Raw genomic sequence first — 23,842 nt, 5'->3', positions numbered from 1 at the left:
GGATTTTCCAGGCAAGAATACTGGAGTGGGTTGCCATTTCCTTCTCCAGGGGATCTTCCCAACCCAGGGGTTGAACCTGGGTCTCCTGCATTTTAGGCAGATGCTTTACCATCTGAGCCACCATAAAATATCAATTCACAATCAACCTTCAATTTAGAAAAATGATTTCCAATGTCCCCTACATTTTTCATTGAAGACTGATGATTTTTCGTCTGTTGCAATTTGAACTTTAAAATAAATTCTCTAATGAGGTTAATGCCTTACATGAACTCTTGACTTCCTTCATCTCTCCCTTTATTTTTGTATTTTGCCATTACTATTTTTGCAATTGAAATTATTATTTTAATAAGTTTTATTTACATATGCATGTATTCATTATGCTTACCAAACACAAATGGGATTTATGATGGTTGGCTTAAATATGTGTATTTTTCTGGTAATTTTTATCAATTATCCAACACTGGGATATCTTAAAGCTCAAAAATTTCATAAGCTGCAAGACTGTATATTTTCCCTTTGAAAACATAAACTGTGAACTGTTTAATGACATTGTTCAGTTGATGAGTTGTGTCCAATTCTTTGCAGTCAGGCTCTCCTGTCATTCCCTGTCTCCCAGTTTGTTCAGATTCATGTAAGAGACTTTAACAATAAAATCAAAATTTAGTTTAAGTACATAGGTGGACTTAAAATTTTTACCTTACAAAGGTAAATGGAATGATTGGGATATTTTTCATTTTGAGTTTCTTTGACTAATTCATAGAGATAAAGATATAGGATAATTGATCAAGAGAAACAAGATGAATATGATACTAATGTATGGCTTCAACATTTTCTCTTGAAATAATAAAATAATAACTTGAAGTGTGGCCCATAGGTACTTGAGCTACAAACTATCATATTTTGTGTAGGAAAATGAAGGTAATATGGATACATAACTCACAAGGGTGTATCCATGTTTCATTTCTCCTAGCTTTTCATTTGAAAACCACTGTATCATCAATATTAATATATTGCAGATGCTTGTTCATGATTTTTTGAGCCAAGAGTGGTGTTTATGATCATGTATAAAATGGAGTAATAAATATCAAGATCATAAATTTAAGAATTAAATTAGTTTATAAACTTACTTTCTAGCATTTGATATTCACCATAGTGTAGATATCTACAGGGATCTCTGTGTAGGAGAACTACTGAAGATCATGTGAAAAAGCTGTAGAAAAGATTCTGAGTATCTGTCAGTAACTCAATCAAAGCAGCTCTGCTTTGACATGAGTTTCATATTTGACTAGAAATGTTGGAAAACCACCACCTTAGGATAAATTACTGTAAGTAAAATTCCCATGTTAGAGGACATGAACATATTTAAGGCTTTTGATAAATGCTGGCAGTTCCTTTTATTAATATTATGTCAAATATATCCTTCTGTGTGTAGTGTAAGAAAAACTGCTCATCTCCCTCTGCTCCTCCCCACTCCTGTTCAACACTGAGCTTTATTCAAAAGTGTTACTGCTTTTTGTTTGTGATTTCAGATCTGGCTAAACAGTTCATATTTCCACTTCTCATGGCTGTTCTCAATAACTCTGAGGTCCAGCTTTTCCTTCTGATTGGAATTCCAGGATTGGAACATGCCCACAAGTGGATCTCCATTCCCATTTGTCTCCTTTATCTGGTTGCCATCATGGGCAACAGTACCATTCTCTTTATCATAAAGACAGAGTCCTCACTTCATGAACCCATGTATTATTTCCTTGCCATGTTGGCTATCTCTGACCTGGGTCTGTCCTTCTCCTCTCTCCCTACCATGCTGAGAATCTTCTTGTTCAATGCCATGGAAATTTCACTCAATGCCTGCTTTGCTCAAGAATTTTTCATCCATGGATTCACAGTCATGGAGTCCTCAGTACTGCTGGTTATGTCTTTGGATCGCTTTCTTGCCATTCACAATCCCCTGAGATATAATTCTCTCCTCACTAGCAACAGAGTTGCTAAAATGGGACTGATTTTAGCCACCAGGAGCCTTCTCTTAGTGTTTCCATTTCCTTTCATGCTAAGGAGATTGAAATATTGTCAGAAGAATGTCCTCTCTCACTCATACTGTCTTCATCAGGATACCATGAAGCTGGCCTGCTCCGACAACAAGATCAATGTTATCTACGGTTTCTTTGTAGCTCTCTGTACTATGGTGGACTTGGCTTTCATTGTTATTTCTTATACACTGATCCTGAAGACTGTACTCAGCATTGTATCTATGGCAGAGAGACTTAAGACCCTTAACACCTGTGTCTCCCACTTCTGTGCTGTACTCGTTTTCTATGTGCCCATCATTACACTGGCTGCCATGCACCGCTTCGCCAAGCACAAAAGCCCCCTTGCTATAATCCTTATTGCAGACATATTCTTGTTGTTGCCACCCCTAATGAACCCCATTGTGTATTGTGTAAAGACTCAACAAATCTGGGAGAAGGTCTTGGGTAAGCTATCTAACATATGTAGGAGATAAGATGAGGATGAGATGGTTGGATGGCATCACCAGTTCAATGGACATGAACTTGGCAAACTCTGGGAGATAGTGAGGGACAGGGAGGCCTGGCGTGCTGCAGTCCATGGGGTTGCAAAGAGTCGGAACCAATTTAGCGACTGACCAACAACAACAAGAGATGAGAACTGAATATTTAGGTAATAAACTGTTGACCGGTATTTATTGGCATCTACAATATATTCAGGACTTTACCCAACGGCTCAACAGGCAAAAGAATTCAATGCAGGAGACACAGGAGATGCAAGTTCAATCCCTGGGTCAGGAAGATCCCCTGGAGAAGAAAATGGCAACCCACTCCAGTATTCTTGCCTGAAAAATCCCACGGACAGAGGAGCCTGGTAGGGTAGTGTCTATGGCATAACAAAGAGTTGGACATGGCTGAACAACTAAGCACATACAGTGTATTCAATGCCACAGCATTTACTATTTAATGGAAGACTGGGGGAGAGTGAAAAGCTGTGCAGTATGGAATTTATTATAAAGTCAAGAATACATTATGAATAGAGCATTTAATTTGACAAATAGTGATGGAATATTTATAAGTAGTATGAGTGAACCAGATTTTGGTACTTTTAAATGTCTTCAGAGGAGTCTGAGCTTCAGAATTCTCACAGGAAGGTGCAGTTCATTTCTTCCCTTTTCCCATCATTTCTGGGTTACATACGTTGCAAAGTTTAACAGTTATAATATTAGATACAAAGGACTTCATCCTAGGTCCCTCAGAGCATTTTAAACTCTCACAGCCACCTAAATCAAGGAATCTTTTCTGACAGTGACCTGAAAACATCAGTTTTGCCTAGCATTCCTGTCCCTTGTATTCAATATCAAACTATTGCTTTCTAATTTCCCACTGGTTAATGTTTACTCACTTAGCTCTAGCCATACTGGCCCTGGTCTTTTTGTTTTTCCTACAACCTTTCAGTTTTGGGATTTTTTTTCTTTGTCTTTGGTTTTTTCCCACCTCAGACCACTGACATTTATTTTGCATTTTTGGAATGCTCTTCCTTTCAATTGTTTATCTCACATAATTTAGAATTTTATTGAACCCCCCCGCCCCCCGCAGTTTGGTTTCCTTCAGAGCACTTGGTGCTGTCTGAAATGGTTGCTCATTGATTTTTCTATTCTCTGTGTCTCTCACTCTGTAACAACCTAGAGGGGAGGGATGGGGAGGGAGGGGGGAGGGGCAGTCCAGAGGGAGGGGACATAGGCATGCCTATGGCTGATTCATGATGATGTTTGGCAGAAACCAACACAATGCTGTAAAGCAATTATCCTCCAATTAAAAATCAAAAAAAAATATGAACCAAGAACAAAATCTTTCTTTAAACTTTTGCCCACTGTGTTTCTGGAATGCAGACTCTGCCTAGAAAAAAAAAAAACACACACACACTCAACAAATACTTGTGGACTGAGGGAATATTCCTTCACTCACACAGTTTGGGCTTCCCTGGTAGCTCAGCTGGTAAAGAATCCACCTGCAATGCAGGAGACCTCAGTTCAATTCCTGGGTCAGGAAGATCCACTGGAGAAGGAAACGGAAACCCACTCCAGTATTCTTGCCTGGGAAATCCCATGGACAGAGGAGCCTGGTGGGGTACAGTCATGGGGTCGTGAAGAGTTGGACATGACTGAATGACTAAGCATAGCACAGTACAGCACAGAATTTTGTCTATATAAATTCTGCTTGTTCTTTAAGAATCAGCTAGGACATTCCCCTTGGAAAATTTTCCTTTTTTTTTTGGAAGGAAGTGGTTCTCCTTCACCTCAGGGTTGTTTCAGGGGTTCTTCTCTGACTGATCACACATTCTCCATGGTGTGTTTTATTCTGTGTCATTAGGCTTTGTTTTAGGAATGAAAGTAACTAAAATTTATTTGAAGCTAAGAAACATGCCAAGACTTGTTTTGAAACTTTCATATAAATATATATACACACACATATATGTATATATATACATATATATACACACACATATATGTATATATATATATATATACATAGTTCAAATAGCCTTGTGGGATAGACATTATTAGATCCATTTTAATAAAAAAAGTTCCTAAGTTCACAGTTAGAATGCAGAACTTTCTCAAAACTGCCTCCAAGTTTACTCTACTGATTAGTATATCACAATAACTCTTTAATTCATTATAAGATATAAGAGAACATGACTCCCACTGAAGGACTGAAACTGCCTGATTATGGCATACATATAGTTTCCAGATGTGGAGTTGTAACGTATGCTTCAGTATTTGTGGTTGCTTCAGTATTATTTGTGCTTCAGTGGCTTTGTGGTTGTTTTAAAGTTTTGTGGGGGCTTCCCAAGTGAACCTAGTGATAAAGAACCTGCCTGACAATGCAGGAAACACAAGAGCAATGGGTTCAATCCATAAACCACCCATGACACTCAAGGACATATTCTATTTGCTGTCTACAAGTAATCTTGGATCTTTCAAGTGATATCATCCAAGGTTCAGTTTTCTTATGCCAGGCTGAATGAAGCATGGGTTGGCAATGGGACATGACACATCAAATGTTAAATGCCAAATGTGATAGGCATTGAATGAGGCTAACTTCCAGTGAGACAGTCTTCACATAAAGGTCCTAGTAGAGAATTCCATCTTTGGCCTTCCGTCACTCCCTTTCTAGGCCCTGAACTAAAACTAGGCAGGAATACAACATCCTCATGCTTCCCTTTAGATGTTCAAAACCGCCTTGGTAGTATCTTATCCGGGCCTACTTTCCTTGTAAATATCTCCAAGTCAAAATTACAAATACTGTTCTGACAAGTATTATTCAAAGATCCATTAAAAAAAATCTGGAGCACTGTAGTGGAGTTGCATTGCACAGATAGGAGGGTGTAAGGAATCCTCTCCTTTTAGTTCATTGGCTTGTAACGGTAGGGTCAGTGCCTCAACCTCAGTCCACTTACCACCACCCACCCCCATGCTATCTACTCCTCTCTGACTTGCTAGGGAAGAACAATGACAATAAGAACAACTTCAGATATTTTCCTGAAAATAGTGTCCTCTCTCTCACCTCTGTGTCAGGTTAGCATATGCTGTTCTCTCAGGCTGGACCATCACTTTCTAGTTAGACTGTCTAACTTCAATACATCCCTGAAGGCTGCCTTCTATGCCAACTCAAGGAAACCTTTCATGCCACTTCCTTCCCTAGTTGGAGGAAGATATCTTTCTTTTTGCTTCTATATCAACATTTTTCACTTTAACACAGTTAACATATGGAACACAGTTAACATATGGTTAACAAAGAATCCCAAAAGGTAGTGTCTTAAAAACATACATACATACAAACAAACAAACAAAAGCCAGATATTCATTTAGCTTACAAATCTGTAATTTGGGCTGGGCTTAGAGTACATTGATTGTTTCACCAGGTGCAAATGGGAAAGACAGGAAGGTTGGGCGTTGGAATAATTTGAAGATTCATTGACTCACTAGTAGTTAATAATGATCCAACTAAGTCTGAGGCCTCAGCTTGGTCTATTGGCTAAAACACCTAAATGTAACCTCTCCATGTGGTATGAGTTTCTGCTCAGTATGATGGCCAGGTTTCAAAAGCAAGCACTGAGTAAGAGCTATAGATACATATCGAAAGAGAGACAGAAAAAGAGGGTGAGAGAAGGAGAGTGAGTCCCAATGAGTAACATATCACCTCTTATGACCCAGCCTCAGAAGTCTTATAGCATCGCTACCTCAACAGCCAATCCATTCAGCTGCCGAGTCCAGCCCAGTTACAAGGGGAGAAGCAACATACTCCATCCCCTGATGGAGGACTCAGGCATTTCTGGAAGAGAGTTGGGGATGAGACGTAATCCTGTGGCCTTCCTTGGAAAATACAAGCCACCACGTCATATTGCCATGTATTTCCTTGTGACCACAGTGAGGGTTCCATGACAGCTGTGACTTCTTATTTGTTCAGTAAATAAATAACAGCCTATTCCACTTCATGTACATTAGATTTTATAAAGAATAGAAGAGTAAGAGTACATTTAAAGAAACAGTGCCTCCGAGATTAGACCCAGCTAGGAACAAAAGGTCTGGGTCACACGATCACGAATCTGTTTGGTCTTCACACTGTAGACGATGGGATTCATCAGGGGAGGGAAGAGAAGATACACAAAGCCTAGAATCACCTGGACCAGATGAGGTGCCTGCTTCCCAAAGCGGTGGATGACAGACAGGCCAATCATAGGAGTGTAGAAAAGGAGCACAGCACAGATGTGGGAAACACAGGTGTTCAGAGCTTTGAGCCTCTCGGCCCTGGATGTGATGGACAGCACAGTGCGCAGGATCAGGGCATAGGAGAAGAGGATGAGCAGTGAATCTATACCCACAGTGGAAATGATGACAAACATGCCGTAGACGCTGTTGGCTCTGATGTCTGCGCAGGCCAACTTCATCACTTCCTGGTGCAGGCAGTAGGAATGTGAGAGGACTGGGGAGCCACAGTATGGGAATCTTTTGAGCATAAAAGGTAAAGGAATAATGAGTGCTACACTGCGACCCAAGGAAGCCAGGCCGATCCTGCCAATGACTGTGTTGGTGAGAATGGAAGCATAGTGCAAGGGGCGACAAATGGCCACAAAGCGGTCAAAGGCCATAGACAGAAGTACAGAGGACTCCAGGAAGGACAAGCAGTGAATGAAAAAGAGCTGGGCAAAACAGGTGTCATGGTCGATGTCTCGCGCCCCAACCCAAAAGATGCCTAGCACTGTAGGGAGGGTGCAAAGAGACAGACCCAGGTCAGTCAGAGCCAGCATGGACAGAAAGAGGTACATGGGCTCATGGAGCGAGGGCTCTGTTTTAATGATAAAGATGATAGTGCAGTTGCCCAGGATGGAGACTATGTATATGAAGCCCAGTGGGATGGAGATCCAGATGTGCATGTGCTCCAGGCCAGGAATGCCACTCAGCAGGAAGGTGGAGGACATGCTGCTGCTGTTCTTCAGGGACCTCAAAGGCATTGTGTGTGGAGGGAAGGAGAAAGTCAGAGTTCGTTCAAATTCCTGAAATGAACTGAGGAAAAGCTAGTGACTGCACCTAGGGAGATATTTTTGTAAAAAGAGAAAGGTTAGAAACAAATAGATTTAACTCCTCCAGAGGTCATTTCCTTCTGGTTCCTGGTTTCCTCTCAACATTTTTCTTTTCTTTTTTTTTTTTTTTTAGAGAAAATCTTTTCTTTGAAAATTTTTTTCCTTGCTTCTTCAGGCTAAGAGGTCTGAAACATCTTCACTACAGTGCATATAATTCATTATAGTAGATATCTAAGTTGGTTATATTCAACTTCATTTACCTCTTATGAGTAGATCTTTAAATAAACACTTTCTCACATGCCTCTTTCCTGCTGGGGCTATAACTAATATTTCAACCTTTCTTCCAGCTTCTCTTCTTTTCCTCCTTAGTTCCTTTCCTATTGCATTATCTTTTTTCTTCCTTCCTTTCCTCCCTTCTCCCTTCCTTCCTTTTCTCTTCCCTTCCTTCCCTCTTTTTTCCTTCCTTCTTTCTGTTTTTGTTTAATATCATCAGTTGTGTATAATTGGTAAACTTAGATACCTTCTTATTTCTCCTTTGACCTTCCCACTTTGGAAGCCTAGCTTGATCCAGAGAACACATAAATGTTCTTTACACTGTAAAGAGTAACTTTATAGACAGCCATTCCTGTAAAGAACTGGAAGGTACAGGAATGGCTGTCTGTAAAGTTACTCTTGGCTGCTGGAATAAGAAATCAAAGCTCTGATGCTCAAATTAGTCAGAAACTGCCATTCCTTAAAAGTCTATGAATTCAACTACTGTGAACCTAGGTGGGAGGAGACCCTGGTGCACCATCAACCATGGCCATGACCCCAATCACAAGGCAGAGTCCAAGTTCATCCACAGAACAAAAGGCAACAATGCTATGGCTTATTCTGTCAATGAGAAGATGAAGACTTAGAAAAGGATAGTTACTGGGTGGAAACCATATGTTAATTTTAGCCTTCCGACTTCCAGGTCATTGATCTTCCCACTGCTAATCCCACTACAAAGTGAACTCAAAATGGGTGAGGGTTTTGCTTTGTTGACTTCTGTCAAGACAGTGCTTAGAAGGTACCTTAGCACACAGAAAGTGCCCAGCAATTTTTTGTTATGCAAGAGTTAGAGTTCAGTTTTATTTAGCTAGCTGTTACTAACTTCATGCATGTTTTATCTCCTTAAAAAAAAATTTGTGAATAAAGTTCTATTAATAGTACCATGTTATGGATGAAGAAACAGAGGATTAGAAAAATTTGACATTTCTAAGATCAAACTCAAAATAAAATGGCCAAAATAGGACTGAATCAAGATCCGATTTTTCTCTAGATTTCAAGCTCTAAATGATGGCTATATACAACACTGTCAACTATCAGCAACTAGCATGAAATCAAGGCTTAATGGGCCTTCATAAAAAGGCACTGACTCTTTAGTTGAATTAATAAATAAACTTCCTGGAGAAATATACACAACTGTATACACAGACATTTTCTTTCTTGCTACAAATACCAATGAAATGAATAGTGAGTGTCATGTACTCACTGTTCACTTGAAGGTCAGGTTGACTGTTAGTGTTCCTCAGTTTCTTCTTTGGCCATGATCAGTGCTCAGCACATTATTTATCAAAGTAAATTCAGAGGAGCTGTGGTAAACTTACATGTCAAGTAAGCTATGTAGTGACAGGCAAGTTACATAGTGGTTAACAATGAAATTCATAAAAGCTAAGGCAGAAAATATTTTGACATGAAAATGAGGTTGGATGGTGAAGAAGAAAGAACACTTTTTTTTTTTGGACATCTGCTATATGCCAGCCACTGCACAAAGAACATGGCAAGTGAAATAGCAATTAGACCTTAGAAAAGCTTTGCAAGTTAATATTGTCACCTCAATTGGCAAATAAGGCAAGAGAAGGCTAGAGAATTTGATAATGTGCCTCAAGTCTTACAGCCAATCAGCAGCAGAGGTGGGATTCAAGCTTAAATCTCTGGAACTCCAAGGCACTGTCTGGAAATTCAGAAGCATTTAGGTTAACAAATCCAGCCTGAGACAGCCTGGAATGGGTAAAGATTAAATGCAAAATGATAAAGAGAAATATCAAAGGTCTAGGTGCCTACCTCCATTTAGTCAAGATAGATTCTTTGGAATCAACGCTTGTACTTCAGAATTTAAGGGAGCAGAGCAGGACAGGAATCAGAAAGAGGATTTATGAGGGAAAAAAGGAAGCAGGGAACTTGGACATAAAAGGAAATTCAGAATAATTAAGCCAGGAGATCTCTGCTTGGAAAAGATTGGCTGAAGAGATTTCAATAAGATGACCATGCTAAGCTCTTCTTAGTTAAAGTATTTTTAGAGTATTCATCCTCAGGTTTGCCGAGAATTTCATTGTTCCTGACCCAACAAAAGTCAGTTGTCCAGGGTAGAGGTGGGTGGCAGATTTAACAGATGGCCATTCTGCCCCAGTTGTTCTGCTTGGAGATCATTCCTAGAGGGACTTAAACAATTGCAGTGATCACTTCTAATTCCATTAGTCATAAGCTGTGGGCATTCCAGGAAATGTCCTTTTATATCACAGTCTAGCTTTTTTCCAGAGGATCGCATTATTTCTTACCACTCTTTGCTTCTTGGAAATAACCTCTGACTCTTGTAACCCTGTGTTGAGGCTAAGAGGTAGATATGGAACCAACAGTAACTTAACTCATCTCATTCCCTCATTCCTCAACTCCTACATCCTATACCTCAGTTTCGCTTATTTAACTCACCAGTCTCCCCAGATCTCAGCAATATTCCTACTGTTACTACATGTGACCCAACTCTCTGAGCAGGAAACTAAGGAACTAAGCAGATATGAGAGAGCTGTTGTAAGGCTAAACCCAGATCTGAGGTTGCCTACTAAGTCAGCAAGATCTGATGGCGGCAGTCACCTCCTTGGGCAGGCACCCTCCGCAGCCTTTCCTGTCACTTTCAGTCCCTTCCCTCGTCTATGTCTCCAAAGCTCAGGCTGACTTTGGGGGCCTCTTCTTGGTTCTACAGTTCGGCACCAAACACCTGCTCACTATATTGACTCCTTACATACCCAGGCTGGATCCAGAAGCTCCAGGTCTTACCATAGAACACAAAGATCTGGGGACATGGTGACACTGGAGGGTGGATGCTTAACTTCCTGATTTTATGAAACTGCCTGAGAGCCCCATTGCAAACCTCTTAAGGATATTTAATCTATTTCCTACTAGGATTGGCTCCCTAGCCCTCATTATCACATACCCTAGGGATAGAGAAAGAGAGAAGAGAGTGTCCCCGTGAGCTATCTAGATGGGAAGCCCAGAGGATATTATGCACTGTAATTTTAAAGACCTGGTGAAAATCTTGAACAACCCTCACAACTTCACATAAGCACAGTGGGTGTAGATGACAGTGTCTTGTTAATGACATATCCTAACTATAAGTTATGCACAACAAATGTGAGAACGTGCATCTTTAGTTTATTTCAGTCACTCAGTCATGTCATGGACTTCAGCACACCAGATCTCCCTGTCCATCACCAACTCCCAGAGCTTACTCAAACTCATGTGCATCAAGTCAGTGATGCCATACAACTGTCTTATCCTCTGTTATCCCCTTCTCCTCCTGCCTTCGATCTTTCCCAGATCTTGGTCTTTTTAAATGAGTCAGTTCTTCGTATCAGGTGGCCAAAGTATTGGAGTTTCAGCTTCAGCATCAGTCCTTCCAATGAATATTCAGGGTTGATTTCCTTTAGGATTGACTGGTTGGATCTCCTTGCAGTCCAAGGGACTCTCAAGAGTCTTCTCCAACACCACAGTTCAAAAGCATCAATTCTTTGGCACTCAGCTTTCTTTATACTCCAACTCTCACATCCATACATGACTACTGGAAAAAACATAGCTTTGACTAGATGGACCTTTGTTGGCAAAGTAATGTCTCTGCTTTTTAATATGCTGTCTAGTTGATCATAGCTTTTCTTCCAAGGAGCAAGAGTCTTTTAATTTCATGGCTGCAGTTACCATCTACAGTGATTTTGGAGCCCAAGAAAATAAAGTCTCTCACTGTTTCCATTGTTTCCCCATCTATATGCCATGAAGTGATGGGACCAGATGCCATGATTTATTTTCCTGAATGTTGAGTTTTAAGCCAACTTTTTCACTCTTCTCTTTTTATCAAGAGGCTCTTTAGTTCTTAAATTTCTGCCATAAGGGTGGTGTCATCTGCATATCTGAAGTTATTGATATTTCTCCCAGCAATCTTGATTCCAGCTTGTGCTTCATCCAGCCTGGCATTTCACATGATGTACTCTGCATACAAGTTAAATAAGCAGGGTGACAATATACAACCTTGACATACTCCTTTCCCAATTTGGAACCAGTCTGTTGTTCCATGTCCAGTTCTAACTGTTGCTTCTTGACCTGCATACAGATTTCTCAAGAGGCAGGCAAGGTGGTCTGGTATTACCATCTCTTGAAGAATTTCAACAGTTTGTTGTGATCCACACAGTCAAAGGCTTTGGCATAGTCAATAAAGTAGAAGTAGATGTTTTTCTGGAATTCTCTTGTTTTTTTCATGATCCAACAGATGTTGGCAATTTGATCTCTGGTTCCTCTGCTTTTCTAAATCCAGCTTGAACATCTGGAAGTTTATGGTTCACATATTGCTGAAGTCTGGTATGGAGGATTTTGAGCATTACTTTGCTAGCATATGAGATGAGTGCAATTGTGCTGTAGTTTGAACATTCTTTGGCATTGGACCTTTCTTTGGGATTGGAATGAAAACTGACCTTTTCCAGTCCTGTGGCCACTGTTGAGTTTTCCAAATTTGCTGGCATATTGAGTGCAGCACTTTAACAGCATCATCTTTTAGGATTTGAAATAGCTCAACTGGCATTCCATCACCTCTGCTAGCTTTGTTCATAGTGATGCTTCCTAAGGCCCACTTGACTTCACATTCCAGGATGTCTGGCTCTAAGTGAGTGATCACACATATCGTGGTTATCTGGGTCATGAAAATTTTTTTGTATATGAGTATGCATGTGGGTAAATATAAAACCATATGTAACATTAAATGGGGCTTTTTATTTTTATTTATTCTATTTTTGGTTAATTTTTATTGGAGTATAGTTACTTTACAATGTGTTAGTTTATGCTGTACAGCAGAGTGAATCAGCTACACACACACACACCCCACTATTTTTTAAATTTTGTTCCTATTTAAGTCACCACAGAGCATCGGGTAGAGTTCCCTGTGCTCTACAGTAGTTTCTCACTAGTTACCTATTTTATACATAGCAGTGCATAGCTATCAATCCCAATTTCCCATTTCATCCTATCTTCTCCTTCCCCTCATTGGTATCCATATGTTTGTTTTCTATGTCTGTGTCTCTATTTTTTCTTAGCAAATAAGTTGATCTGTATCATTTTTCTAGATTCCTCATATAAGTGATAATATACAATATCTGTGTTTCTCTTTCTGACTGACTTTGCTGTGTCAGTCTCTAGGTCATCCACGTCTATGCAAATAACACTATTTCATCCCTTTTATTGTTCAGCAATATTCCATTGTATATATGTATCACATCTTTTTTATCCATTCTTCTGTTGATGGACATTTAGATTGCTTCCATGTGCTGACTATTGTAAATAGTGCTGCAATGAATATTTGGGTGCATATATCTTTCAACTGAATGCTTTTTCTATCACCAAAGGGGAAGAAAGAAGTCTGGGTAAGTTCTTGGAAATATTACAATTGTGTTGATACTTATTCTTGGGGTCCCAGGTAACCCCATATGCTCCTGACTCCTGCCCATGCTCAGGGACTCCATCTCCTCTTCCTGCCTCTGAATCACTCTAAGTTCTCTCTTGTTCCTAGACATCAAGGAGCTAATTGGAGAAACTAGTCTATTCTGGTAGCTTTGTGGGAACATGAGTTTCTGCAAAGGGTGGTTAAACATGAAGAAGAATTCTATGTGTTAGTATAGGGTTGCGAAGAGTTAATCATCTATTTGGGACTCTTAAAAGCTGATAGAGAAGACATTTAGAGAGAAGAATGGAGGGTCATTTCAGTGTTTTTATTACCCACCTAATTAGCATCCACACGTTGGATCTCTTTGGGGACTACCAAGTTATAAACATTAAGGACTGCCCCAGAATCCCCAAACCAATTATAGGGCACTATTCCAATTCATTGGCCTGTCAGGTCCTTTTGGAATATGACAGGATTTTTCTTGTGGCCACATTCCATTAGTTTTTCATCAACTACATTGTTGACATATTTTGAATGTCATGAAGCAGTGTTTTTCAAATTATAATCTCCAGATAATCAGGATCTGAATTACATGTGATGCTTGCTAAAATGTAGATTTCTGGGCCTCCCCTCTGTTTTACAGAGTTAGAAATGGACATTTATGACAACCAAAGAGGTTTAGGAATTTCATATATCCTTGTTTTTATGACTTGATTTCAACACTGATTCCAAATTTTTCTATTCTTTCTGTAATTCAAAATCCATCTCCACTTTTAACATGGAATTTATTCCAAAACACAGTTATACCTTTTGTTTTAGTTTCCCAAACTGCCATATGAAAAGACCAGACTGAGTGGTTTTAAAATCAGCAATTCATATTGTCACAATTCTGGAGGTTAAAAATCCGAGATCAAGGTGGCAGCAGATGTGGTTTCTTCTTATTCTTTCCATTTGCAAGTGACATCTCTCTCTGTGTCCTCGCTTGACTTCTTCTGTGGATGTGAAAATCCTTTTTGTCTCTTCCTTTTCTTGTAAGGGCACCAGGCATATTGGGTTAAGGACCACCCTGAAGATCTCATTTTAACTTAATTACTTTTTTAAAGACCTTGCCCTTGAATACAATTACATTTTGAGGTACTGGGGATTGGGACTTCAACATGTAAGTTATGGACAGAGGATACAATTCATTCCGTAGTACTTGTTTGGGCATACATCCTACCACTCATTTTTTTCATTTAGTTAAAAAATATTTTAGAACAGAAATGATGCTCCCCTATACACAAGTAATATTTGTTTATAACCTCTGAGTCCAAGCACTGAGAAGACAGAGATAGTATTATTAATGGATGCATATTGGCAGAAAACAGGTCTGCATCTAAGATGTTATGGAGAGAAAGAAAGAGATAAGGGGAGAGAGATAGGGAGAGAGAAGGACTAGATTAATCTTTCAAAGCTTTGATTAGAGGGAACATGGAGGTTGATCATAGTATAGGGAAGACAATGCTGTCTGCTGTAAAATCTCAGTTATTTAGCTTCTGCAAAGGAGACACAGAATATGATGTGCTGAGAGACAAAACAAAAGCTCATATTTTCTAGTCCAGAAAAGTATGTGGAGTTGGGGGAGGTAGAGAGAAAAGAGAAGAGCCAGGTAAACATTTTGTATCCAAAGATGCTACCTTGAGGTGAGACAGAACTTAAGAGAAATTTCAGGGTACCTAAGGGGAATATTATTGGACTGAGACAAACTCATGCCAAATGAGTGTTTTTAAAAATTTTTTTTTAGTTGTTGTTATTGAACAATGAGAAAATAAGCAATGAGATTAAAAAATGGGTCAAAGATCTTAATAGGCACTTCACCAAAGAAAACATTTAGAAAGCAGATTAGCATATGATAAGGTTCTCCATATCATATATTATCAGGGAAATTAAAATTAAAACAATGATACACCACTGAGTACCTATTTCAATGGCCAAATCCGAAACAGTGACAACACTAAAGGCTGGTAAAGATGCAGAACAACAAGAACTGTCATATGTCATTGGTGGGAATGCAAAAATGGTACAATGACTTCGGAATATAGTTTGACTAAAGGTACTCTTAGCATAAGATCCAAAACTTGAAAGCAAGCAAAATGTTGCTGAGGAGGTAAATGGATAAACTGTGGTATATGCAGCAAATGTAGGAATAGTTATGCAGATATTGAGAATAGACACGTGAATACAGCGGGGTTGGGGAAGGGGAGTGAGGTGAATTGGGAGATTGGCATATACACACTGAAGTGAAATGAAGTCGCTCAGTCGTGTCTGACTCTGCAACACCATGGACTGCAGCCCACCAGGCTCCTCTGTCCATGGGATTCTCCAGGCAAGAGAACTGGAGTGGGTTGCCATTGCCTTCCGGTCTCCCGCATTGCGGGCAGACGCTTTAACCTCTAAACCACCGGGGAAGCCCTAATACACTGCTGCTGCTGCTGCCGCTAAGTCGCTTCAGTCGTGTCCGACTCTTTGTGACGACCCCATAGACGGCAGCCCACCAGGCTCCTCTGTCCCTGGAATTCTCCAGGCAAGAATACTGGAGTGGGTTGCCATTTCCTTCTCCAATGCATGCATGCATGCTAAGTCGCTTCAGTCGTGTCCGACTCTGTGTGACCCCATGGACAGCAGCCCACCAGGCTCCTCTGTCCACGGGATTCTCTAGGCAAGAACACTGGAGTGGGTTGCCATTTCCTTCTCCACCTAATACACTACTATGTGTGAAATAGACAGCTAGCAGGAACCTGATTCATAACACAGGGAACTCAGCTCTGGGCTCTGTGGTGACCACGACGGAGGGGATGCGGGAGGAGGGAGGTCCAAGAAGGAGGGGTATATTTGTACATATAGCTGCTTCACTTTATTATACAGCAGAAACTAACAGCATTGTAAAGTAACTACACTCTGATTAAAAAAATAGAGTACAAACAAACAAACAAGCAAACAGGAAAAGAGTTGTCAAATCGTGAAAACATGTAGAATATTTAAATGCACAGTATTATGTGAAAGAAGTCAATCTGGAAAGGCTACATGCTATATGATTCCAAATATATGATATTCCAGATAAGGCAAAGCTACAGAGACAGTAAAAAGCTCAGTAGTTTCCAGAGGATGGGTTTGGGGAGAGATTTGAATAGGCAGAGTACAGGGGAATTGTAGAACAGTGAAAATACATTGTATGGTACAATAATAACAGACACACATCACTATACACTTGTCTAAAGCATAGAATGTGCAACACCAAGAGTGATCACTGAGGTACTGTCATGCTGACCACATATGCAATATGAGGCTGTAGGAGGTGAGCAGTGGACAGTATCCATGCTTAAACCTGAATCCAGTGCCTTTAGGCCATAAATGTAGGTGACAGTTATACCTGAACATGTCAGGTTTGTGTTATCCTAGTGCATACAGCATCTTAGGAAGAAGGGCAGGGAGAGGATGAGAGTCAGGTTCCTGGCCCCAGAGTCTACCTATTGGACTCTGGAAACAATAAACAAGGAGGTCCATCTCAGTGAATGAGAAATGACATCCAGTAGCTAAGGTTGTGGTGAGGACTGAAGACTCCCAGAAGGAGAAACGATAAATGAAGAACTGCTGAGTGAAGTGGGCATCTATAACAACATAACACAGATTCAACCATAATAGCCAGGGCACTAAGGAGAGTAGAAAAGGCCAAACCCAATTCCAGGAATGCCAACAGAGTCAATAATTGATACATGGGTTCACAAAAGTGATACTCATACTTAAAAATGTATAACATCATTGAATTGCTTAGGAAAAAGAAAAGATGGGGATGACAAGTTGCTGATGTTACTCAGTTATTAAGTTTTGTCTGACTCTGACACTGCATGGGCTGCAGCATGCCAGGCTCCTTTGTCCTTCACTATCTCCTGGAGTTTGCTCAAGTTCATGTCCAGGCATATAATTTCTCTGGAATGACCATTAAAATAAAAGACAAGGGTTATGTTCTGCCAGTCATGGAAGACTCCCTGCTTTTGGCTCTGAAGAGAAATCTTAGATCTATTAGCTCATATACATATGCAACAGTCTGTCATTACTATCATGAACATTATTAGTACTCCTTCAGAACACATTTTCTGCCCAATTCTGAGCACCCTAATTACTCTGAGGTTTGTTTTTCTCATCAATTCTTGGTGTGTGTTACTATGTGATTATTATCTCCTTTATAGTCCTAGAATTTGGACTCACTCTATTTGGGCTGTTGTAACAGACTGGGTTTAAAAAACAAACATTTATTTTTCAAAATTCAGGAGGCTGAGAAGTCCAAGACCAAGGTGTGGGCTGACTGGGTTCTTGCTAAGGGTTCTTGTTCTGGATGTGCAGTTTTCCTCTCTCTGTGTCTTCACATGGTAGAGAGAGATCATCTCTCTTATGTCTCTTCTTGTAAGGGTGCTAATCTTATTCTTGAGACCTCTACTCTCATGAGGCAACTTCCTTCCAAAGACCCCATCTCAAAATACCATCACATTGGAGATTAGCCTTCATAATATGAATTTTGAGGGTAGGGGGCAGGAACACAAAAGGGGCCTCCAAGGTAGAACTAGTGGTAAAGAACCTGCTTGCCAGTGTAGGAGACATAAAAGACATGGGTTCAATCCCTGGGTTGGAAGATCCCCTGAAGGAGGGCATGGCAACCCACTCCAGTATTCTTGTCTGGAGAATCTCATGGACAGAGCAACCTGGAGGGCTACAGTCCATGGGTTGCAAAGAGTGTAACTTAGCATGCACACATGGGAGCTCAAGTATTAAGTTCACAGCACAGACTTTTTTTTGAATTATTTCTTTTTAATTGGAGGATAATTGTTTTACAATATTGTGTTGGTTTCTGCCATATATCAACATGAATTTTTTTCAGTTTTCTGGCAGTTGATTGCTTTATATCTTTCCCAATATTACAAGAAAGAGATAAAAATCGAACTGAAGCATACAAAATGAAGAAAAACAATCTCTTTAAGAAATAGTCTTATCAAGAAAGATGAAGCTGTTTTGATTAATTCACTCACTGATTCCTTCATGTGTTGATTTATTCAATCCATATATATTAAAACTTTTTTGTAGTTCTGTGTGTATTGTGTGTGTGTGTGTTGTTTTTAAGCTAGACATTGACATGAGAAAAGCATCTTGCAAAAAGCATAAAATATGCATGTGTTTCTCTCACTTTTCACCTCTGTAATAACAGGATAACTGAAGAAAGAAACTAAATCCCTTGACCAGTTATTCAGATGATGAATGATTACCCTAAACCTTAACTACCTTTAGAAAGGCTCAACTATGATTATTGTTCTGATGTTTTTCTAACTGGAGAACCTACCTCAAGCTCCTAGAGTGTCTTCTTTTTCTTAACTTTGTGGGGGTGTACTTAGGAAGAAGCCTCATGAAAAGTTATTAATTCAGGCATAGGTATGGGTATCTGCAAGGCTGTTGCAAATGAATAGAAGTGATAATTATGATAAAGCAACATAAATTAACCAAAATGCAAATATAAATTATAAATCTCTGATCAAATTCCACTGACTGGAGGAATGTAAGATGAAATTTGTGTACTCTCTTGATTTTCCAAGTAATAGCAGGCAATATTTGTTGAGAATTGATAACGCTTCAGGCACTGTGTTACAGAGTTTCATGAATGATCTCATTTGATCTTCACAATATTCCTATAAGGAAGGTATTATAATTATTTAAATTTTCACTCTGCAATTGAGGAAACTAAAGAACAGAGAAATTGAGTAATTTTCCCAAGGGCACACATGTGGTATATTGCCTATTTATTTCCTTTTTGTTGATAACTGGAAGTTCGTCACTTTTCCCTAGTAGTAGTAGTTTTAGCCACTCAGTCATGTCCAACTCTTTGTGACCCTATGGACTATAGCGTGCCAGGATTCTTGGTCCATGGGATTCTCCAGGAAGAATACTGGAGTGGATTGTCATTCCCTTCTCCAGGGGATCTTCCTGATCCCAGGTATCAAACTCAGGTCTCCTGCATTGCAGGCAGATCCTTTATGGTCTGAGCAACAGGGACAGCTGAAATAAAAAATAGCTATGGGCTTTATGCCCCGAACTTCTCTTTCTCTAAACTAATCCTGCCGAAAACCCCTGAGTGATTTTATAAACTCAAACTTCTTAACAATGCGTTGGCGGATTTGCTTGGTCTTGATGCTGTAGACAATGGGGTTCATGAGTGGTGGGACCAGCAGATACACATATGACATGAGGAGGTGTACAGTGCGGGGCAGATGCTCACCGAAGCGGTGCACAAGAGACAAGCCAATCATGGGAATGTAGAAGAGGAGCACAGCGCAGGTATGAGAGACACAGGTGTTGAGGGCCCGAAGGCGCTCATGGTGGGAGGCGATGCTTAAGACGGTGCGGAGGATAAGGGCGTACGAGAGGAAGATGAGCAGTGAGTCCACACCAACAGTGCAGGCCACGACAAAGAGCCCATAGATGTGATTGACGATGATGCTAGAACAGGCCAGCTTCATGATCTCTAGGTGTAGACAGTAGGCGTGGGCCAGCACATGCGAGTGGCAGTATTGGAAGCGCTTAAGGAGGAATGGCAGGGGAAGGATGAGCAGCGCACTTCTGAACACTGAACTCAGCCCCATCCTGATGATACGTGCAGGTGTCAAGATTGTGGAATAACGCAGAGGGTGGCAGATGGCCACATAGCGGTCAATGGACATGGATAACAGGACCGAAGACTCCACTAGGGACAAAGTATGGATGAAGAAGAGCTGAGTGAAGCAGGCAGGGATACCAATTTCCCTGGCATCAAACCAGAAGATGCCTATCACCGTGGGCAGTGTAGAAAGGCAAAGGCCCAGGTCTGTGAGGGCCAGCATGGCCAAGAAATAGTACATGGGTTCATGGAGGGTGACATCCGTATGGATGACATGGATGATGGTAAGGTTGCCTGTGATAACTGTCAAATAGATGAAGCAGAAGGGAATAGAGATCCAGCCGTGGAGATCTTCCAGACCTTGGAAGCCCGTCAGGAAGAAAGTGGCTTTCTGGAGGCTGCTGTTATAAAGGATTCTCATGGCTTTATAACCTTGAATTCACCAACCTGCAATATAGAATGGGATTTCTGGAGAATAACAGGGCTGAATGCTCACTCACCTGTCTTGGGGTCAGTGAACCAGGAAGGATTTATAGATGAATCATCAAAGAATTGGGGCACCTGATCTATTAGCCTTTTCTGGAGGGTCTAGGAAGGTGATTGTCATAGGTGATTTCTATAGCTCATGGATGCTGTGTGATTTAGGCTTATGGTGATATGTTCATCTGTATTGGACTCTCAGCAGTTTAATGAGGTCACCTCAGATGGCACCTCTTCCATATGTTCCTCCCTGAAAAAAAATAAATCTCCAATTCAATCAGCAAAGCATTTAAAGCTGCAGCATCTATATGTGGAACTGGTACTATACACAACCATTGTGCATAATTGTCTTCTAGAATCAGCTGCAGATCAAGAGCCTTCAAACGTATTTATAATCTGGCTGGGGATTGTCTTTCATTCCACAGTACTGGCCTTCAGGGGAACGCAGGGGAAGCATTGAGTAAATATTTGTTGGACTGCTTAAGCTTGTAACTTGTGACCAGAGGGATCCCTTTCCTGAATTTACATAAAAGCCTTTGAGGAAGCTGTGGTACATATACACCATGGAATATTACTCAGCCATGAAAAAGAATTCATTTGAATCAGTTCTAATGAGATGGATGAAAGTGGAGCCCATTATACAGAGCGAAGTAAGCCAGAAAGATAAAGACCATTACAGTATACTAACACATATATATGGAATTTAGAAAGATGGTAACGATAACCCTATATGCAAAACAGAAAAAGAGACTCAGATGTATAGAACAGACTTGTGGACTCTGGGAGAAGGCGAGGGTGGGATGTTTCAAGAGAACAGCATTGAAAGATGTATATTATCTAGGGTGAAACAGATCACCAGCCCAGGTTGGATGCATGAGACAAGTGCTCAGGCCTGGTGCACTGGGAAGACCCAGAGGGATCGGGTGGAGAGGGAGGTGGGAGGGGGGACCGGGATGGGGAATACATGTAAATCCATGGCTAATTCATTTCAATGTATGACAAAAACTACTGTAATGATGTAAAGTAATTAGCCTCCAACTAATAAAAATAAATGGAAAAAAAAAAAAAGCCTTTGATGGCTGAGGAGGCAAATGTCGATGTGCAAATTTGAAGTCTGGAACTGAGAAATGTCTGAAAAGGCAGTCTTCAAAAAACAAATACTTCTAGGACAGGATGCTTCAGGGCTTAGTTCTGAGAGATATTAGGAGAGACATGTGTTTCTGTCATCACGGTGGTTAAGCTGAGACTAGATATAGAAATGGAGTTATGGAGGTGGGAAACATCAGCTCTAAAATAGTGATAACAAAGAAAAACCTGAAATAGTCAGGAAAAGCCTCTAATCTCTAGCCTAAAGAAAGTAAATCTTAAGGCTCTCAGAGTGAGCTCTGCCTCTGGGGTTTGGATAATATGACACAGAGGTTTAGGTCTGTCCTATAATACCTGAAACCAGGCTCTCCTTTACCTTTGCCTTCTGAACTTTTATTCAGTTATGTTTATTGTAAGCCACACTCTAATGGGTTCTACGTATTTTAATGTAGTGTGACTAGTATATTATTTATCACATGCATAAAAAGGTTAAAATAGCTCATGTTTAATATGTTACCTTTCTGTCACCTTCCTAAGTGCTTAGTGTTTATTATGCCATTCAACTCTCACAATGATCACATGAGCAATAGATAGATTCTATTCTAAGCAGCACATTACAGGTCAGAAAACCATGGCCCAGAGAGATGAAGTGACCTGGGTAAATTTATGGAGCAAGTAAGGGTTGAGGATGGAATTCAAACTCTGACAGTGTATTCCAGAGTCTACATTATTGTCTTACATCATATTTCCTACTTCTGTAGTGGGACCACTACTAGTACTGGAGTAGGACTACTATTACTTTAGGTCTTACAAAAGTCACATAATTGAAAAAAAAATCAAAAAACAAAACAAAACTATACCAAGATATATGTATCGGTAACCATTTCAACTGTGCCCATGACAGATGTGAGGAAATGTGTTCTGTGAGGACTAAGTTCAATTGGGACATGCCGAATGTTAACTTAAAAAAAAATTCTTGGGAAGATTGCCTAGAGGGTATTATAGGTAGTGATCTTTGGGTTGAGTGGAGGCTTAAATTATAGGATATCTCCCAAGAAAATGGAGAAAATTGCTAGGAGATGCAGTGTGGAAGAAAAGACAAGGCTCTGTTCATAATATTGGAAATTATTTTAAATGAGAGTAGAACATAAAGTTAGAACTAGAAAAGAGACAGAGATGGGAGAAAAGAAATCGGATAAAAATAGTAGTGTATAATGTGACTGAAGTCAAGTCACTACTGTTGACTAAGAAAAAGAGATGGTGTATGATGTGGGTTTTTTAAAAGGTATTGCACTTATTATGGTGAGTTCATATTGCTTTTTCAGAGAATATTTCCATAGATTGGAGAAAGACTATACAGGCTTACACTATCAGTGAATGGGGAGGAATATGTAAGACATGTATGTTACTTGCAATTTTCCTCCAGGAAAAAATCTACATAATAGGTGAAGGTAGGATATATTAAGGAAGAGAGATGGAAAGTTGAGGGTACTCTTTCTAAAAAGCTTCTTTTATTGATCAGTAAAGTGAAGAAGCATTGAACGGCTGAGAAAAAAGAAAGACAAGATGTCCATGCCAAGATTTTGCCATTCAAACTTCAAATCAAAACAAGCAGTAAAACAGATAATAATGCAATAATTAATATAATACTGAAATTAATGTTGTTTTATGATCCCAAAGGAGAAAAAAACAAAAAAAGATATAAAGAGGCACTTCTAGCAAACAAGAGAAATGCAGGAGAAAAGTGGAGACTTGGAGAGAAGATGGGCTGTGAAGGAAGAAGGGAATATCATAAGATTTGAATAGCATGCTGTTGGTGGCACAGGCAACAATGCAATCTGACTCCAACACTGAGAACAGTGATGGAAGAAAAAAAGTTTCAACAAAACCTTAAAAATGAATGATAATAAAGAAGGGAAATTTTTCCATATGTTAAGTAGAGATACAAATAAGAATTTAAATATATATGTGACTTTTCAGCCAGCAGACTCAGTCAAGCTGGTTTCCATCCATTCCACATTGAGAGATTTCAGAGTTTGAGAAATAGAAGAGGTAGAAGCAATCTATTTCATCCTATATCTCCAGACAGAGAAGTTTCATTCTGCCTGCTTAATGAAAAGTTGCAACGATAGTATCCCACACCAATTATTATCACCACTTCCTCCAGATTAATGGATCAGAGAAGTGTCAGCTGACACTAGACAACATCATACACCCTTGAACCATCCTTCAGCTCTAATTTATTGGTGTAAAGGGCTATCATCTATCATCTGCAGTCTGCAGCAGAA

General features: G+C 40.0%; 3 protein-coding genes across 3 annotated transcripts; 1 reads left to right on the top strand and 2 right to left on the bottom strand.

Moving 5' to 3' along the window:
• Positions 1 to 1,561: 1,561 nt before the first annotated feature.
• On the top strand, positions 1,562 to 2,500 carry OR51A7 (olfactory receptor family 51 subfamily A member 7). The gene has a single exon (XM_020892444.2). The coding sequence runs from the start codon at positions 1,562 to 1,564 to the stop codon at positions 2,498 to 2,500; it is 939 nt and encodes a 312-aa protein (XP_020748103.2).
• A 4,079-nt stretch (positions 2,501 to 6,579) lies between these two features.
• OR51G2 (olfactory receptor family 51 subfamily G member 2) lies at positions 6,580 to 7,521 on the bottom strand. Its single transcript, XM_020892445.2, has one exon. It carries the CDS (start codon positions 7,519 to 7,521, stop codon positions 6,580 to 6,582), a length of 942 nt encoding a protein of 313 aa, XP_020748104.2.
• An 11,922-nt stretch (positions 7,522 to 19,443) lies between these two features.
• On the bottom strand, positions 19,444 to 20,409 carry OR51G1 (olfactory receptor family 51 subfamily G member 1). The gene has a single exon (XM_020892446.2). It carries the CDS (start codon positions 20,407 to 20,409, stop codon positions 19,444 to 19,446), a length of 966 nt encoding a protein of 321 aa, XP_020748105.2.
• Between the last annotated feature and the right edge of the window lie 3,433 nt (positions 20,410 to 23,842).

The sequence above is a fragment of the Odocoileus virginianus genome, unplaced genomic scaffold (assembly GCF_023699985.2).
Source record: "Odocoileus virginianus isolate 20LAN1187 ecotype Illinois unplaced genomic scaffold, Ovbor_1.2 Unplaced_Contig_30, whole genome shotgun sequence".
In the NCBI taxonomy this organism is placed as follows: Eukaryota; Metazoa; Chordata; class Mammalia; order Artiodactyla; family Cervidae; genus Odocoileus; species Odocoileus virginianus.
The sequence above is the reverse complement of the archived record's forward strand: the minus strand, read 5'-3'. Positions and strand labels throughout refer to the sequence as shown.

Coding starts and splice junctions, on each gene's coding strand:
- OR51A7 (XM_020892444.2), top strand. CDS start 1,562: ATGGCTGTTCTCAATAACTCTGAGGTCCAGCTTTTCCTTCTGATTGGA.
- OR51G2 (XM_020892445.2), bottom strand. CDS start 7,521: ATGCCTTTGAGGTCCCTGAAGAACAGCAGCAGCATGTCCTCCACCTTC.
- OR51G1 (XM_020892446.2), bottom strand. CDS start 20,409: ATGAGAATCCTTTATAACAGCAGCCTCCAGAAAGCCACTTTCTTCCTG.